This window comes from Lycium ferocissimum, unplaced genomic scaffold, assembly GCF_029784015.1.
Source record: "Lycium ferocissimum isolate CSIRO_LF1 unplaced genomic scaffold, AGI_CSIRO_Lferr_CH_V1 ctg525, whole genome shotgun sequence".
In the NCBI taxonomy this organism is placed as follows: domain Eukaryota; kingdom Viridiplantae; phylum Streptophyta; class Magnoliopsida; order Solanales; family Solanaceae; genus Lycium; species Lycium ferocissimum.
Genome location: NW_026725923.1, coordinates 350,142 through 369,727, shown reverse-complemented (window position 1 = coordinate 369,727; position 19,586 = coordinate 350,142). Strand labels below are relative to the sequence as shown.

The window sequence follows — 19,586 nt, the reverse complement described above, 5'->3', positions numbered from 1 at the left end:
CTATCATCGATATATTCATCGCTTTACATTTTGCACTCTCACGTAGATTCCACAATTTTCATCTGCACAGAATCATATATACGTGACATTCACTATTTGTCCCCATCTTCTCATGCAATAGTTCAACCAATTCAAAGATAGTTCGTTGAAATAAACATGCTAACAATCATTTTGGCACCTTCGTATACCCGAATCCGTTCATTTCAAGAATTATTTCGCCACCCCAATACAAAGCAACCATCACATTATGTTCAAAATTGGCCATCTTTACTCCTACACGCGAAAATAAGACACTTATTATTATTAATATAACGAAAAAATAAATTAAAACTATAGTATTATTTTAACATATTACAACATATTTGACTTAATTAACTCATACCTGTTGAATTTTTTAATGTTGTTCCAACAATAGGCCACACAAGTAGAAGCTTTGCTAAAAATTGTTGGAATGTGTTTGAACATTCGTTTCATACACTATATTTTATAATGATCTGTGGTTTGTTCAAAAAGTATAAGGAAGAGGGACTTTAGCAAATGTGTCGTTATTGTGTGTCACGTTTTACAATTAAAACGTAACTATTGATCACGTTTTATAGTCAAATCAGTCAGAAGGATTCCCAATTTGCAGGATTCTCTGCAAGATTCGATTGCCCGTGCCTAGTTTGGGTAGAAACGTAACTGTCAGTTACGTTTTATCCTAAAATCGTAACTCCGAGTTACGACTTTAACATCAATCAATGTCAGATTACGGAGAAGGATTGCTCGTATATGGATTCTCTAAAACAGTTAATCTTGTGAACGAACGTATTAGGCATAATACGTTACTCACGCACAATTAGCTTTTAACACCGTTAACCCCCGCTATTTTCCCGTCGAATTTTTGAATAAAATAATGCCTAATACGTTACTCAGAATACGTTTATGCTAGTTCGTAAAAAATTAAAAACGTATTATTTTGGTGAATTGGTTTAAATAATAGCTTATTTTGGTCAAAAATTCAACATTATTTCATGGTTGTCTACTGTGGTTTCTTCCCTTAATTTGTCTTGAATATATGAATTGTTTCATACGAGTTTCAAGATTACTTTAGGTCTGTCCTTTTTGTTTATCTTTTTGTGAGATAGTGCTATATCGTGATTAGGTTTAAACTTTATTTAAAGAGTGGTTTACTTTGTATGTTGCTGTTTTTGTCTGATTCTATGGGTTTAAGACTAGTATCATTCTTCTTAGGTGTAAAAATTCTAGTAATGTGCTGGAAATTATGTTTGTGTTTGTATCATGGTTTCTTCTATTTTCCTAGTGGTTTGAGTGATGCTAGAAAATCTTCGTGAGAGCCTTTGACAGCCACACAAATCCCAGCATATAAGAGAAAATATGTTAAATGATTTTTTTTTTCCTCATATGTCTAAGCTTTGGCGAGTAAAGTTACCTGATATTTATGATGGTAAGAGCTAGTCAAATAGCAAATACCCGATGAAATAAGTTAACTGCGCGTAAGCTGGTCCAAACATTATCCTTGTAAAAGAAACGCAAAAGAGAGCCCTGGAAAATTAGGAGCCGTTCGGCGATAAATAACATTTAGAATAATTGAAATAATATTTGGAGACTATTTGATCAAGTAAGTGTTTGTTTATCGAACTAATCTATTATTTCATCTCAAACTTAATATGTAGAATTTAAAGTTTGGAAAACAAATTTTAGGAGTTCTTTAAATTTTCATGACTCGTAAAAACGTTAACTCTTTTTTGATGTTAAACACGTCTTCAACTTCCAAATATCACTTTAAACTTAAACTTCAAACACCATTTTTTGTACCAAATTTCAATCAAATCATGGTCAAGTGTCTACTTAATATATTATTGGCAAGCAGGATATATGGTTAAAAGTACATTAATAGTTCAAAGTAGCTTCTTTTGGCCACCAAAATAGGTAGATAATTAGCTTAGAATCATTTATCATGCTTTGCACGACTAAAAATCCAGCCGGACCATTTCAAGAGCCTTCCTTTGGTGGTTCAAGATTAGCGAGAGAAATCGCATTTTTAGATCAAATGAAATAGTCAAGTAAGTTACTAATCGTAATGTGAAAGACCTAATTGGGAGAAGGAGAGGACAATATTACTTAGGTGCTTAAATAGAGTAGGTAAGGTAGCCAACAAGAATTGTTGTAAAAGGGTAAGTATTTCTTACTCTTGATTAGAGGATTCGTGTTCGAATTTTAAGTAGGCGTTTGGCCATAAATACCAAAAACATATTCACTTTTTTTGGAATTTTTGAAGTTGGAGTTGGAGTTGGAGTTGGAGTTGTGCTTGGCCATAATTTTTTAAATTGTAGTTTTTGGTGAAATGTAATTGTAAAAAGTGAAAAAAGTGAAAAAAATTTGAAAAACAAGTTTTTCTTGTTTTTGGTATTCCGGAATACAACTTCAAGTTGTATTCCGAATATTTATGGCCAAACGCCCAAAAGTAAAAAAAGTAAAAAAAAATTCGGAAAAAAATGAATAATTTTTATGGCCAAACGACACCTTAAATATGGAGTCGATTTTGTTAAATGCTTTACCTTAATATGAGATTTGATGATAATACGAGTACTGATTAAGAGTGGGAAACAAACAAAAAAAATAAAAATACAATAAATGGAGTAGGTAATAAAACTGAAGAAGCCAGAGAGTATGGCCATAGATGGTCCTTCAACAGTCCTAGTGTCATTACGAGCACGTTCTTAATTTGACTCTTTCGTACTACTACTTAGTAAAAGTGGTTATTAATTCCTTCAATTTATATGTGGAAATAAAATATACTACATTAATATGCGAAGACAAAAACATTATGTGTTTTTATATGCTTGAGTTTTGGTGAATAAAGTTATGAATGTATGTGTTGGCAGGAGGTAAAAATATTTCATAAAATTAATCGAGGCGCGTGCAAGCTGACTCCGAATATAACAATTATCAAAAGAAAGAAAAAAAAACACTTATTATAAAGAAATGTTTTCGCCACTTGAACCGTTGTGCATGAAACTCAAACATCCTGTTTCTAGGAGAAAGAACTAGCTAGTAATTAAGAGCCATTCCATCCTAATAACCTATAATTAGAGAATCACTATAAAATTACATTTTGTTGTAAGATCACAGGAACAATCCAATGATCAAAAACTCACAATTGGAGAATGGTATCATTCATTCGACATATTCTTGCTCTTCTCCCCTATAAATTTTGGATATAAGGAGGGAAAAATAACTTCTCAAATGGCAGTGGGTAACAGTTAAACTAGGTAGGAATTTCTTTAAAATTAAGGGAAAAGAACACTAAATGGCCATCCATCAGAAATTTGTTTGGCCCATGTTTGTATTTAATGCCGTGAGTTGGCCATTAGGCCCAAACAGTTGCCAAGCGCTAGCCCAGTAGCCCATTCACTACAAAAAAATCAGAATTTTTGTGGCGACTAAAAATCACCACAAATCAAAAAGTCGACACTAAAGGTCGACGAAAGAAATTCATATTGAGCCTTCAACAAATATCCAAAACATAGATAATATGTGTATAATTAGTAAGTGTACCTTGATCGAGCCTCCAAAAAATATCCCAGAACATGTATAATAATTATATAATATGTGTATAATTAGTAAATATACTTTGATTATACATTTATCAAACACAAATTATATAACAATAATACAGTTTTTAAACACATACTGTAGGGATATACATTCTATACAACAATGATACATTTTCTATATACGTACAATACATTTTTTATACGACAATGATACAGTTTCGATACATATGCTGAAATTAGTTAAAAAAAGACTACGAAATGAAATTATTTTAAAAAAGTTAAAAATATCTTTTAAGTTTCTTGGACCATCCCATTGTCAATAGTTTGGGCCGAATGCCCATTTGTGTCATTTTCCCTTAAATTAAACGTTAAGGATTGGAATGTCATGAACAATACTTATTTCCACCTTATTTCTATTCATCTCTTTGAGGGGTCGTTTGTTAATTTCATGTTTGGTTGAATTTTTGTTTTAAATATAAATAAATTTGGGATAAGTTATACCCCATTATTTTTATTTTACATTCATCAATTTGGGATAACAATATTAGAATAATTAATCCTGAGATAAAACAAAACAATAGTAAAACTGTCATTCCTCAGAGCTCTTCTTCCAAAATCATTTAAGAAGATCAAGATTAAAATTGAAAATAATGAAGTTGGCTCCCCTCCAGTACAAGATCCCTCCATTTCCTCAAGTACTTTCTTAAATTCTTGACACGTGTCCTCCTAATGATCTAATGGATCAGATTTATTTAATTAACCATGGTAAATTTGGTTAATTGAATAAATATGATCCATTATATAGTTAGGAGGACACATGTCAAGATTGTAAGGGGTACTTGAAGAAATTGAGGGATCTTGTACTGGAGGGGAGCCAACTCGGAAAAATAATAGGTCATCCAAGCTTATTCGATATAAAATTAAACACATGCAAATATATTATATCATGTATATTTCAGTTTCAATCAAATAAATGAAGTATTTACCAAAACAAGTATATCAAATTAATAGTCTCATTATTATTTAATTCTCATTATATATTTTATAGTAAGTGGCCAACCCAAAAATTCTAATTAAGAGATTCAAAAAAAAAATATACGTACTATTGACTTGCATAATATAGTAAATACTAGTACTTATTTAACTACCAAGAAATTATATAATTTACGTATATATTTACAAAAAGTTTAATTTTGACACTTGACTCCACTGATAACTTGTCAGCAAACCAAACACCAGTTGAATCGATGTCACACTATTTACTGCATCAATCCTATCACCAAAGTGGAAAAAAGAAAAAACAAAAGGAGAAAGGAAAAGGCATTCAACTTGGCGCCGATAAGACGATTCCACTTACACGATGACAAAAAACAAAACCTAAAGAAATCTCCACCTTACACGTTGCATGCACGAGTCGAATCAAACGATAGAGATTAAACCCCTTCTCTGCACGAATGAAGGCCAGTTTGATAATAGCTTTATTAGTCTCGTAAAACGCACACAGCTATCAAAGTAGTACTGTTACAGTGTTGTACTATTTGTAAGAAGAAAAAATCAAAGAGTGTGTGAGTAACTATTGTTTTGAGATCAAAAATGGGGAGAAAACCAAAGGTCGAAGCAAGACGTGTGAGCAAGCGAATAGCAGAAGCAAAACGTGTGATAAATCCGATAGTTGGCCTGGAAGCAACACATAAGAAGAAACCAAAAGTTGCCGGAGCAAAAGGAACTGGAAGGAAGACAAAAGTAACAAAGGTCGTCCATGACCGGAAAAAGATAGTACTATCTTCTAAGAAGATAAAAGCTATTAAGGAAGCATCCAAGAATGAGGTATTGTGTATTGTTTTTACCCTTATTTTCGGGCAAAAATTAACCAAAAACCTAATGTCAAATCATTGTCATTTTCCTCATGTTTGATTTTTGATGCTTTCTCTTACATGCATGCGCTTCTGTGTTTTTGGTTGCTTAAGTAGACTACCCGATCTGTTTCACTTTTTTTTGTTTTTGGTAACTAATCTGTTTCACTTTGTTTGTCACTATTTCTTTATAATATCCGTTTCAAAACACATTTTGTTATCCGAAAAAAACACTTTTTTAAGTCACACAAATGTTATGACATGTTTAGAAGTACAGATTTTAAAGTTTTATAGTCATACTACACATATTTAAGATCATAATTTTACAAAAGTCTATTTATTTTTTAAAAATTAAATTTTGAGTACTATATCAAACAAAATGAAACTGAAGGAACAGAGTAAGGAGTAATTTTTTTAAGCTAAGCTTAGTGCATGTTTGGAAGGGCTCATGACTCATGGCTTATAAGTCAAAAGCCATAGTTATAAATCCCAACTTATTATTTTTGTTATTTGACATAAAAACAAGCGTTTAAAAGCACTTTTGTAATCTTACTCAAACACTACAAAATGCTAGAAAAGCTATTTTGGCTTAAATACACCGGAATAAGCCAATCCGGAGAGGCTTTTAGTGTGCCTAAAGTTTAAATGTTTCATGGCACTTGACTGTAAAAGGTTACGGGCAATTCGCAGAATTGCCCTTCTTTTAGGGTGGTCTTTAAATTTTGCCCCTCATATTTGAAATCTTTAAATTTTGCCCTTCGCATAAACCCCATGGGTTCCAGGTTCGAACCCCCACACAGTCAAAATTTTAAAAAAAAATCGCAAGGCGTAGTTTAAATTTCGCTATGCCCCCATCGGCATACACTTATGAAGGAATTACCAAAGTTATGCGGACACGCATACTTATGCCTCATGGGCATTTGGCATAAGTATGCCGGTTCCATAACTTTGGTAATTCCTTCACAAATTTATGCCGGTCCGGCATACAAGTTTGCCCATTAAAAGTATGCCCCATCGGCATAAATTTGTTAACGAATTATCGTACTTATGCCGATGGGGGCATACTTATGCCTTATGGCGTACTTTTGCCTTGAAGATATATATATATTTGTCATTCCAAACTAATTATGGGTTGCATTGTATAGCAAGTATGTTAATTGTTAAACACCACGAGGCACGAACCCTTTGTCATTAACGTGAGATACTAACTACTATTCCCTTAATTCGAACAATTTATTGTTAGGTTTTGAAGATATATACGAGGATCCACACGAATCGCGTTAATATTGATTTGTTAATTTCTTTGGGATATAACTTAATTACCACAAACTCACCGCGGGACGCAAAGTTTTATGGTTACTTTAAATTTAATAGCTCGATTCAAAAAAAATCTAGTACTCTATATTCCGTTAAGTTGGACATATCGCTTGGGTTGCTTGTCTCAAGTCTGAATTCATACTTATGTTAATTGTTGTTTGTAAACCGAGATTAAGCATGTGAGTTGGAACAATATACGCATAAGAAGATTAAAATGCAAGCTCGATCCGAGGCATACTTTCTTAGAAATGCAAGCCGAATATCTTTGGAGGCAGACTTTTAGTTATGTTTAGTTATGCCGGATCCGGCAGACTTTTAGTTGTGTTTAACTAAAAGTCTGCCGGAGGGGGCAGACTTTTAGTTATGTTTAGTTATGCCGGATCCGGCATAACTTTAACTTTTCCTTAAAGATTGTATGCTGGATTCGGCATACACTCCCCCAATTCTGCCTTGCGAAATTATTTTTTTATTTTATGCCTGAGCGGGGATTCGAACCCAGAACTTCATATATTCTTCCACCTTTCCAAGCAAAGGGCAAAACTTAAAGACCACAAATATGAAGGGCAAAATTTAAAGACCACAAATTTGAGGGGCAAAATTTAAAGACCACCCCAAACGAAGGGCAATCCGCGCAAAAAAATGAAAGGTTACACCTATTCCTATATACTCATTTAGGCCCTAGCAATGTTTTCTTTATTTACTCTCTCTGCCTCAAGAAAAAAGGTTTTTCTTTATTTTCTCCCTTTAGTTCCTTTCATGAACAGGTTGTTTAAGTATATAGATTTTGCTCTTTGGACTTTGAGATTGACTTGAGTGATTAGAAATGCTGCATTCGTATAATGTTGTTTTACTTACAGAGTGACACTTATTATGTTGTTACTTGAATACCGAACAGAGAGGCAAAAGGCCCTTTGCAAGTGAAGTTACACAGACAGACATCAGCTACAAAACTCTGTATATCAACTCGCAAAGAAAGGTCTTTCCTTTTTATAGTCCATTTGCGTGGCTTCATTTCTATGCTGTTTCTGGAGGACTAATCCGTATGATTTTTTTAACCTCTAGGTTGAGAATTTGACGGAGGAAAACTATAAACAAGCCATTGATTTGAGCTACCGCTGTGGACAAGTCGATGCAGTAAGCAGCTATTCCATATCAAATGTCAAGCTTGTTCTATTTTGCAGGATTCAAGGACTAACTAATCTTACTTTGCAGTACGAGTATATAATAGGAAATATGAAGAATGTGGTTGCCTCGTCAAATGTAATGAGAGTAACTGATGCAGAGATGAACTTGCCGGAAGGAACTGCTACAGATGCTCCTCCTCTGAATGCTGGCACTGAACCTGAACCATCTCGGACTACGAAGAACTCATAGAAAGTGTGCTCCTCCCTAGGAAGTGAATGTTTTTTGACTGCCTGTCCTAAACTAAGTAGGCTATCTATTTATTTGGTGCTTTTGGTAAAATGTGTACATATATGGTGAAACTAGCAACTCTGGTTGGTCTTTAGCCTGTTAATTTTCACAGGCAGTATCGGACGGTTTCTTAGCAGCTAGTATGGACTCTTGTTGGTAAAGCTGGAAGTCGATTTTGAATGTAATCTATTGATGTCTTACCCTTTTCAATAAATCAAACTATTTATGATCATTCTTTCTGCCAAATGAGAAAGCTGCTTCATCATTGAAGTCTTTTAACTAGTAAAAAGATGACAAAACGAAAAGCGTCAGATCTCGGATCAAAACATATCAGAAAGCGTGAGAGTTGCCTTTGGAATAAAACTACTTTAAAAGATATCTATTATATACGAATTTATAGACTTTTAACATTAGGTGTTATTGTCTCTCTAAGGCTCTATATATAGGGTTAAAACTCAAAGACCACTATGAATTTTCTGCCAAAACTTGCCACCTCTCAACTTAAGCTGTCACTAAATCCAAATAGCTGCACTATATAAGCTTTTAATAGCGCAATAAGCATATTTGTTTAGAACTACTGCCTCTTTTGCTTAGTATTGAATCTATTGACACCAGGGGAATAAGCTTAGCCCTCTGTACATTATTTACAGGTGCAAAAGCTCATTGAACAAAGGAGAGATTCCTAACTCATTCACTTCAGAGGGCAGTCAGGATCTGTTGTGGGCGCTTTAATGACTCTCGTGTTGTAAGATCCACAGAACCCGCACTTGTGATATAACCAATGGAAGGGTGCCCGGCCTTTCAGTTCACAGTCATTGCAAAGGATCTCCTGTATTTGAAATGTAATATTAGATGGATATTTTAAGGAAAAATGCACGTGCATATTATAAGTATCATCACGCTATACAAACTCTTAACAGAACACCTAGTACCACATTATATAATATTCTAATTAGAACAACCACCAAATAGATCATCAAAATTAAGCAGTATTTTCCTATTCTTAAGTCCAATATAAGTACATTACTGATGTCGACACTCGAGACAGCTAGAAGAGTCATAACAATGTCACCATGCGGCAACATCCATTTTTTGTACTCACAAAACAAAATCACTCCTCTGGTTGCCATCTCTTCTGTTCCTTCTTGACTTCTTTAAGCTTTATGAAGCAAACGAAATAAATTATTTAAGAAGATGACCAATTAATCATGCTATATATGTTTTCATCCCACCAAAAAACCATTCTATATATGTTTTTCATCCCAGCAACATGACCAAAATGATATTATACCTATTCTCCATCCACAACAGCAAGAACAACAACATACCCAGTGTAATCCCACAAGTGGGGTCTATGCATGTTCTCCATCCCATCGACAAATTTAGAACCTTGAAAAAAGATGCCAATGCAAGTCCAAAAACTGAAAAGAAAATGCGAAATGGAAAGTTAATTAAGAAGGCAAACCTGCCAACGATTCTGGTACTCCTCTGGAAGAATCTCATTAGCCAGCAGTGCATCGAGCATTCCAAAATAAACCTGGCAGGCAAAATGATTTATAGAAACTTTAGGGCACCACTCCACGCACAACACCATTGCTGTTAAAGTATCAATTCTTTCAGAAGTCCTTCGCACCAATCACACCCTCAAGGACAACTTTATGAGTGGCAATGGCCTTATGAATAGGCCCCATCCCACCAACCCTCCCAGGAATGCAGCGAGAAGAGGCACCTCCCACAAATCAAAAGAAAAGAATTGAATTTTGAAAAAGTCGAAACTCTTCATGGCTGCTGTATGGAAACCTCAAAAAGTGATTATAAAGCCTCAGACTACGTGACACTCAACAAAGAACTCAAGGCCTCACAACTTTAACATACACGTACGGCTCACTTTGCCAGCTATTGTGCTTGGAGGCAGCAGCGAACAGCATTTATGCACATAGCGCAACCAAAAAAGAATATTATAAAAGGAGATCACTGGAAAGTTATCTTACCGCCATATTACCCATGGATTTGCTGCATATCGGGCAAACGTAGTTACTGCGAGCATATGCCTGGCAGAGAGAGCATGGTTAGCTTTAAACGAGCTTAAATAAAGTGAATAAATTCCCAAAATTCGTCAGTAGTCAAAGCAAATATATGTGAGAGCACATACTGTACAATATGATTTGAGTTTTCACCTGAAAGCAAGCCGAGTGCATGTAATGCCCACAAGGCAGAGGTCTAACTGTTGCACTGGAAGTAAACAAGAACTCACAGCAAATGGGACAATTTGTTTCTAACGCCTTCTCCAAGCATTTATGCTCTGTTAAACTTTTTCCCAGACAACAATTGCATTTCATGCAATGATAAAAATCAATTCCAAGACCGTGTCCAACGCGACAAAGGTTGCAAGAAGGACAGTGATATACCGGCCTGATACAGAAAAGAGTCATTCAGTAGAAGAAAACTGGCTGTTCTCATAAATCAATTTTCCATAGAAATAGAGAATGTGTCAATCTCATTTGTTTTCTTCTATTTCATCATCAATCCCATTCCTGGCTCGAGAGAAATAGTGAACATGTTGTTATGGATGGGTCGGTTCAAATACTAGTTCTTATTGGGATTATAATACAGAGATCGTTTATGCAGGGAATAAAAATGAAGGCCCTGTTCTACAGTGAATACTTTTGTAGGTATAGCTATGCGTTAAATAATAAGACATAGAATCTGACTTAGGGAGTACTTACTTTAAGGACATTTTTATCTTTAAATACTTCATCTCCGTGTTGCTAATATACACACACTTATTCCACATCTATCCCGCATAAAATAGTACATAGATTCACACGTAAATTAATGCCGGTATTATTTAATACAGCCAACCGAAAGCTGCGTTAGTTAGGACTTACTTTTTCTCATACAGCCAACCAAAAGCTGCACTAGCTATGCATGAATAATTTTTCCTAGTTCCTAGTCCCTCCAAACAAACGACCCTTTAATGACCTATGTAAGATATAAACATATACCCAGGTGATATTGTCAAGAACTGCGATGATTCTAAGCTAGAACTGCGATGATTCTAAGGTCATTAGCTGACAAAAACGGATCATGCAATTCTTCCTCCACTAATTGGGTACACTTCAAAGATGCACTCCAAAGGATAAATGTGTGAAGTAGTATTTAAGCAACACTTTTATGCCAAACTCTAAAAGAAAAAATGTGAGTTGACTCGTCTACCTCTCGTCGTCAAAGAACTTGCATATACTGCAATAGTATTTTGCCATGGAAAATCCATTACACGATGGTGTCCTGCAGCTGGGTCCAATTGGTTGAACTTTCAAGCAACGCATGCACATCATCTCTATAGTTGCTTTCCTAGAAAAAGAATAAACATGAGATACAAAGAACCCAACTACAAGCTCAGGCAGTTTTAGCTAAGGTTTACCTGTCCATTGAATGGTCGCTCACTTCATCATGGCAGAATCTGCATGTAAACAATTTTCCACAGCAAGCTGCACGAAGTTTGCAGTTTCTTTTGTAGTGTTCGCATCCAAAAATCTGCTTCTCCGTATCTCGAAAGGACGGTGAACACTCAACAACATCTTCACTACGAGAGATTTCTTCTGTTGATGCTTGTGATTTCTGCTGAGAGGCTATCCAACAGCTGATTACATGGAAAAATGATCAACATGAGGTTTACTGTCTATTTATCTACATTTCAAGATGCAATAGATAATAATAGCAAAAGGAAGCACCAATACAAACCTAGTCATCAGATTTTGAACTAAATAAGATTTCCTCCTTGGATCAATAGTTGAATCCCTGTGAACTTTTCTGATCTCCGACTCAAGTTCTGTCTGATTCATACGGAAAATGTCTTTCCAACCGGGTTTGAACATACAGTCACTCTGGTCCAATCCTTCATGAGAATCAACACCTGTCTTATCAAGGCACAGATGTTATCTCCATTAGATGCAATAAACAGTCAAGCCATAAATTAAGCACTAAACTGCAGACCCAAGAGCAGGATACACAATGAAATAATTAGGGTCATAGCAATAACCTTTGTTTGTATTGCTATTTTGCAAGGCTTCAGGCTGTGAAGATACTTCAGGATTTCGTCTCCAACACTCGTTGAGCCATTCACTGAACATAGTGTTTCTTGTAGCCTGCTTTAATGTGTCCATCATCTTATTCTGCTCATCCTGAGTAAGAGCAGAAGTTACCCAAGGCAGCATTGACTGAAGTACTTCAGCCCCTGTGCTTCCAATTATACGACCAACAATTATGTCTTGCTCCTCCATAGAGAAATGCTTGCCAAATAGCGGCCACAGCTCAAGTTCTTCTCTGAATATATGCTGATCCAAGCTAACTCTGATTGATTTACACATTCCTTGAACCTTTGTGGCAAGCTCGGTATATTTTCTTTTGCGATCCCTATCATGCAGGCCAGTAGACTCAACAATGGTCCTGCTAGATTCAACCTGGTAGTCTTCCTTCAATCCTTCGTGAAGTCCTGAAAGATCAGTGAGGGCAGATGATATGTCTTCAAACAGTTTCTCCTCCTGCTTATGGTCCAACATATAGGAGTGAGACACATTGTGGAGTGCTTCTTTAGATTCAAGTGCAGGGAAAACTATCTCATCCTCTGCATTACTGTGGGCTCTGTACAAACCCCAAAGCAACCGAAATCTTCCAATGAACTGCCGAAGAAAAGTCTCAGGACAGTCCCTAAGCTTACCAGATTCAACATCAAGATACTCCAAATCTTTTTGTATCGCCTTATGAAATTTGAATATGGTGTCAATGGGAAGCACTTTATGGTTGGGTTGAGAAGAGGTACAATCTGTCTCCCAGATAAAGAGACTTGAGTCAAGAGAAGGAGCAGCAGAACTGAAGGTCAACGAACGAATAGATTTTGCTGTGGATATAGTAGTTAGTCCCAGATTATTATCGCTAACTCCCAATCCTGGGACACGACATGACTGATCATTGCAAGATATATTACAAGCATTTACACCCTTGGACAAGTCCGATGTATCATCTTTTGTGCAAAGAGCAGTAAGGTTTCTTTTGACTGGCCTTTTAGAATCATCAGATTTGACTGAGAGAATACATGGACAAGGTGCTTGAGTATAATATTCTTCAATGTCAGCAAACCTTTTAACAGGGCAGCAACCAGTGACACTAGAAGACAAGCATACACCATCTGTACGTCCTTTACATGCCCAACCAGATAATAGGGTCACCAAAGCAGTATCAGCTGCAGAAGCTGCAAGAGTAGAATTCAATTAGAATTCAATTACATAATTCAGGAAAAAAACAAAACTGCCGGCAAATCAACTGCTCTAGCAACAAAGCAGTACCAGCTAGCTGCAAATTCTTTAAGAAATTTCTGGCTGCATCTTCAGACAGTGCTCCCACTAGCCAGGGTAAGACTCGTTCTATCAACTTCAATGGCATTAAACACAAGCTTTGGTACAAAAGCTTCCTCTGTCTGTCCTGGGTGAAATGCTTTCGAGCAAGCGGAAGAACCTGGATATGAAGGACAAGAGAGACATCCTTTAGCTCTGAAGGATATTTTGCGGACATGGAGAGAAGGCAAGCAATAGCTACAAGATTATCTAGAAAGTAGATGCGAGTCCGAATGGAATTCATGGAGTATGCAAACTATGGAGCTTATTGAACCTACAGAGAAGTTCATACTTTTGGAAATTAATACCTCCCAATTTTATTCACATCTGGTCATGTCAATATACAATGAGACACATAACAACTAGTACTAATTTCAGCAAGAAAACAATAAGTTTATAATGAACCCTACCTGAACTTCTTCATTGTGAAAGTGTCGTTCAATTGTCTCAATAATTAAGTCAGCCTGAGAACATAATTTGGAGAAAAATTCAGCAGCTGAGGTGGAATTGACTTCTGTGCTTTGAATGCTCTCGATCAGCCAACGAAGCTCATTAAATTGACTTTCTTCCTCAGCATGCTCTTGGAAAAAGGAGAGCCCTCCATCTACAGCAGGAAATATGACCTTGTCCTCAGCAATGCTGCCATAAGGTAAATCTAAAGATTAAAGTTTCTGTTTGAGACAGGACTAAAAAGCCGGTTTGTTCTGGATGGGAAAAATTTATTCATCAGCATTAGTAAATTGCTCATATTACAGTTTCTAACATTAAGCTCATTCATCAATAGTGCAGGATGTATAATTTAAATAGAATCCTGTGCAACTGTTGGACAGAGCTCCAAATGTCAGACCACAAGCAAGATTAGCTCCCCGAAATTTTTCAGAAGATTAAAGACTAATAGAATTACTTCACCAGTATCCTGCAACCACCTTTATATATGCATTTTTTAAAAAAAAAATTTGCAACTAAAAGATTTGCTCCTCTTTTCTTTCTTTTTAAAAAACTAAAGATCTGTAATACTTCACAATCTGTTAATAAAGTTGTAAATCAGCAATGCTCTTGTCCTTCATTAGCATAGCATACAGAAGAGATCCAAAGGATGGTTTGTGCTCAAAATCTAAAAACTTTAAGATTATTGAGTGACGATCAACCATCAGCTTTACCCATTATACAAGTAATAGGCAACAAACAATTTCTTTTCTTTCCCGAAAACTCTAATTTTCAGTCATAAACAATTATATCACGATTTCATGACTAAATCCGTACAAGAAGAGTGTCAATGATATAGTTGCTTCAAGAAACAAAAAATAGGTGATCTCGTGTATGCAAAAAAGTTTAATAGGTTGAGGCATTATAGAATTTGATGAAATAAAGATCCATCATGAAAGGACAAGAAGACTCATCAATTATGACTTTATGCTCTTTCACTTAAATGGACATCAAAATATAACGACAGCATGGCATACATAGTATCTTCAGTGAACTTGTAAACTTGCATTTTAATTTCGTAAGATTTGACGAATTTCTATCTATCAAATAATGAAATAAGAATTTTCATAGACCAATACCTATGAAATATGCAGACTTCAGCTATAAACTGAAGTCTTGCATAGAAAGGTGCCAAACTAGATAATTCTCCGGCCAACTCAATTCTTCTAGCCTCTGCTGCTATTTCATCTAACTCTCTCTTAATAGCATTATGCCAATGCAATACTTCATCAATTGGGTTTCCAGAATCAGTATCACAGGTATCACCCTCTAGCCCAAACTTTCTTTTCCCGGGGCTGGAAGATTCACACACACACTTTATGTTTCCTGACACACAAGTTTCTGTGACAGAGTTAAAATCCACAAAGCAAGGCAGCTCAGCATCAATGGCATGCCCACCAACTGCAGTGACACACTTTCCACCTTCCATCCAGGAGAAAATTACCTTCAACAAACGATGCATAACAAAAAACACAGTCTTAGAGGGGAAAAAATAGAAAAGGCAATAATGTTACCAATGTCAAAAAACAATAGAAAAGGCAAACAGAGAGAGAGAGAAGGAAAAGCAGTTAGCATTTAGACATTAACAAAAAAAACCTGCTGGAGAAGCTTCTCTTTTGGAATAATCATAGACAAGCACTTCTGCATATCCTTGTGCTCACCAGGAGATATAGAAGATGAAAGCCAGGGAAGGAACTTTTTCATCATATTCACAGGAATGCTACAAAGGAACTGCCAAACAAGTGATGCCTGCTCATCCACTGAGAATTTCTCAATGAGCAAAGGAAACACCTGTCAGGAATATTTGTAGTCAACAAACGTGTAAATTGTATGGATTTTCAAGTTATTTGATTTTGTGAGATCAACACTGATATCACGTCGGACACATGAAGTTCTGTCGAATATATTATATGTATCTGATAACCCAACCATTGACAGGCCAGGTTACGCAGGGGCAGGTTATATCTGGACAAATATACTCTAGGCAAAAACCAACCCTTCTTGTAAGCAACAAAAAACAAGATGATACTAGCCTGACGGCTGACCAGACAATGACCTTGCCGATCCTCTCAGGCTAGTTACAAGTCAAAATAGTAAAACTTCCACACACATATCTAACTGTTCTGAGAAGCAACAAAGCTAAACTATCTGTAAACTTGACTTAATTAAGTGCAATAGATCAATTTAATGCATATCATGTGGACAATAATACAGATCTTCTACGAAACTAGTAATTCTTAAGTGTAGAAAGAAGCACATAAAGAGAGAGGCTTGCAGCTGTAACAACCGACCACTAAGATGGTATACGTAAGATGTGGAATCCTTGAACATGAAACTTAAGCAGTGTCTCCAACGAGAATACCTGTTCTTCCTCTTTTGACATGTGCTGACTAACAGAAGTTTGCAATGCCCCAGTACAAGATGCTAGCTCTCGTGGAAAACTTTCATAGTTCTGCTTCTCAGAATTTAAGATCTCAAAAAGGTGATCAAAAAGATCGCTTTCACCTTTGTGCTCTAAGGAGTATGTTTGCGCTACATTCTTCACACGTATATCAAGAGCTGGAAAGATCACCTGCAATTGTTATAATCATGCTATCATCTCTAGCAAAGGTACATACAAGAAGACATGTACAAAGTAGAACCAACAAAGAAGTGTGTCATTTTATCACGCACGACAAAAGAAGTCAATATCCATGGCACTTTTTCCATATAATCCAAAATGATATCATCGTATATTACACCAAGATGGTTTAACTTTTAAAAACAACATGCCGTTATGTATGCAGAAAATCATCTAACTATACAAAATGAAATGTTTACACCAAAAACACAGTTGAAACAACAGGCCTCCTTCGATTTTTGCATGTTCTTCTTCTACTCCTTCAAAAGTTGTTCAATTTCTTTCTAGCTAAATCGTCCAAAATGCACAAAGAGGTGCTGTATTCAAAATTGTATTCTTCTAGTCTCTATTTTCTCTATCCTCCAACTCTGCAACTCTATCCAAGCTATATTAAGCAAATAATATCCAAATGACCAGACAGAAATACTTTGCAATCAAACAGTATAGGGTGAGCGTCTTATTGACGGCCTCCGCAGATCTAAATTTAAGGTTTTCACCAGTAACCTCAAAAGCACCAAACCATTATCACTTAAATCTAAGAAAGAGAATCAAACGCAGTACCAGATGGAAGTACAAACATGTCACATCTGCCAATTTGCAATAGCACCGAGGTACACTATTTTAACCATTAGAACCATCATAGCATACAACAGTTGATCTAGGGGTCTTTGTCTCAACAAGATGTCAATCCTTAATCTGCAGAAGGAAAAGCATGGAAATTGTATTCTAATCCCCATCTTGGCCAGAGGGATTACTTTCATGTATGAACAGTCTATAAGGCTTGTCGAAGACTCTTGTCCTCATTCAACAAGGAAAAACCTATTTAACATTAGATACAACTAGATTGCTCCAAAAAAGATTTCATAAAAATGTGCTAAGACAGAAGAAGTACCACGAAATAACATCATCTCCTATCTAAACAGTTTGTTCGTAATGAGAATTATTGATTGCATTAAGATCGCAGTGTCTGCCCCAATAAAAACAGAATAGACATTAATTAGACGAATAAATTTTGTCTGCTATATTTAAACCTAATAAATAAGTGCTTCTAAATCGATATAATGTTTTAAGAATTTTCGTTATAGACAAACATGTAACTAAATCGCCAGTCATAAAAAGGATCACAGAGCGAGACAACAAGTAACAGGAAGCTCACTAAGAATTCAATAGCAACAACAAGCAACATACGGTTGGATAATGAAACGAGGTTTTAGTACCTAACTTAACAGCACGGCTCGATTAGCAATTCCCTATGCAGAAAACACAATGTCGCTGTATACAAGGTCAAATTTCATAAATGGTCGCATAACTATTTTTCAAACAGAAAAATCACAGAACTTTCGTCCTACTAACCAAAAAAAAAAAATCATATAACTAATTTTCTAACCGAAAAATCACAAAAAAAAAAAAAATCACCATACTAACACAAAAGTCACAATTACCGAAAAATCACAAAACTTCCTCCTAACAAAAAAGTCACTCAACTACATTTTCTAACCAGAAAAATCACAAATGTCACAATTGCCGAAAAAATCAACGACAATTTTTTAATAAGTGTTAATAGAACTGAGTAGACGAGAAAATACCTCATCCTCAGCATGGCAATGATGCTTATAAACTGATCTAAGAAAACGGTAACGTTTAAGCAACGGCGTTATATCTGTCAATTGTCCAGTAGCATACGCTAACGCCGAACGGTGAAGTGCATCAAGTTCCAGCCTAATTGCCTTATGAAAAAACAGGAAAAACAGAATAGGTGAATCCTGTTTTGTACTACTCTCCGTTTCCATAACTCCGTTACCGTTAGAAGATGACGTTGTACAGGAAACTGCACTATTACCACTGCATAATACCGCTACTCCTCCACCTCCTTCTCTTCCTTGTGAAGCCATGTTTTTACAACTCCTAGCCCTAATTTCTCTAAAATTTGCAATAATTAAACTCTTTTCTCTATACTGCAAAAGGAAATGGACACTTTTTGCTTTCTCTTTTTATCCTTCACGTATGCAAGGAAAAAAAAAAAAAAAGCAAATACACACATACACGTACACACTTTCTATTGTTTTTTCTCTCTGTGTGAATTCAGAGATTCTGTTACAAAGTTTGTATTTGGATTTGGCCAGAAGAGACTCCTCCAGAAATCTCTATATGTGTCTGACTATACGTGCATATATACGTAGTCTTTTTTTTTTTTTTTTTTGGTTCTTGTTGTTTTTCAATTCATATATATATATATACATAAAGTTGTTAATTATGGAATCATATGAATATTTTGTACAGATAATAATTAAAAATGGAATTGGATGGGAGATTTTGTTCGAAGGTGAAAGGAAGGATTCCCAGTTGTGGATGAGAACTGGTGGAATACTTTTCTGTACAGTTAGACCCGGACCCACGTGGCGCAACATACAGCCACGCTGGATTTACTTTCGTTTTGGATCGATTAATCTAACTAGGCGTTTGGCCATGAAATGCAAATATTTTTCACTTTATTTGGATTTTAAAGTCGGAACTGAAGATAGAGTTGTGTTTATTTATGGTTTTTGCAAAAAATGTATGGCTGTTTGAATGTATTGAAAATGAAAATAAGATTTTAAATATTTTTCAAATTTCAAATATAACTTCAAGTTATATTTGAATTTTCATGACCAGACGTTGAAAAGTTTTCACCTAGGTAAAACACTTTTTAAATAGATGTAATTTTACATTTAAAAATCAAAATCAAAACATCATGATAACTTAGTGTCCCATCATAACCGTATTACTCCTCTGTCTCAATTTATGTGATATTATTTGATTAGGAATAAAATTTAAGAAAGAAAGAAAGATTTTTTAAATTTATGATCTAAAATAAACCATAAATAATTATGTAATTATAAATTACTTCATTAAAAATAAAAATAAAAATGCTAAATTAAATTATTTTTAAATATAAAAACGTATC

General features: G+C 35.4%; 2 protein-coding genes across 4 annotated transcripts; one reads left to right on the top strand and one right to left on the bottom strand.

The window, feature by feature from the left end:
* The first annotated feature begins 4,957 nt into the window (after positions 1-4,957).
* Positions 4,958-8,375, top strand: LOC132044818 (uncharacterized). The gene is made up of 4 exons (XM_059435346.1): positions 4,958-5,387; positions 7,626-7,706; positions 7,793-7,864; positions 7,943-8,375. Exons 1-4 carry the CDS (start codon positions 5,154-5,156, stop codon positions 8,102-8,104), a joined length of 549 nt encoding a protein of 182 aa, XP_059291329.1. The 5' UTR covers positions 4,958-5,153; the 3' UTR covers positions 8,105-8,375.
* A 119-nt stretch (positions 8,376-8,494) lies between these two features.
* LOC132044817 (zinc finger protein BRUTUS-like) lies at positions 8,495-18,956 on the bottom strand. 3 transcript variants are annotated; one of them, XM_059435343.1, is made up of 14 exons: positions 18,229-18,953; positions 16,385-16,594; positions 15,619-15,813; positions 15,102-15,466; positions 13,947-14,175; positions 13,489-13,657; positions 12,186-13,394; positions 11,888-12,059; positions 11,568-11,786; positions 11,360-11,497; positions 10,321-10,555; positions 10,135-10,194; positions 9,609-9,680; positions 8,495-8,972 (listed from the first exon to the last, which is right to left on the bottom strand). In XM_059435343.1, the coding sequence occupies exons 1-14, from the start codon at positions 18,532-18,534 to the stop codon at positions 8,835-8,837; spliced, it is 3,717 nt and encodes a 1,238-aa protein (XP_059291326.1). In that variant the 5' UTR covers positions 18,535-18,953; the 3' UTR covers positions 8,495-8,834. The 3 variants fall into 3 exon arrangements, with proteins under 3 accessions (XP_059291326.1, XP_059291328.1, XP_059291327.1); XM_059435345.1 differs by lacking the exons at positions 16,385-16,594; positions 18,229-18,953 and having other exon boundaries at positions 15,684-15,808; XM_059435344.1 differs by lacking the exons at positions 8,495-8,972; positions 9,609-9,680; positions 10,135-10,194; positions 10,321-10,555 and adding an exon at positions 10,556-10,677 and having other exon boundaries at positions 18,229-18,956.
* Between the last annotated feature and the right edge of the window lie 630 nt (positions 18,957-19,586).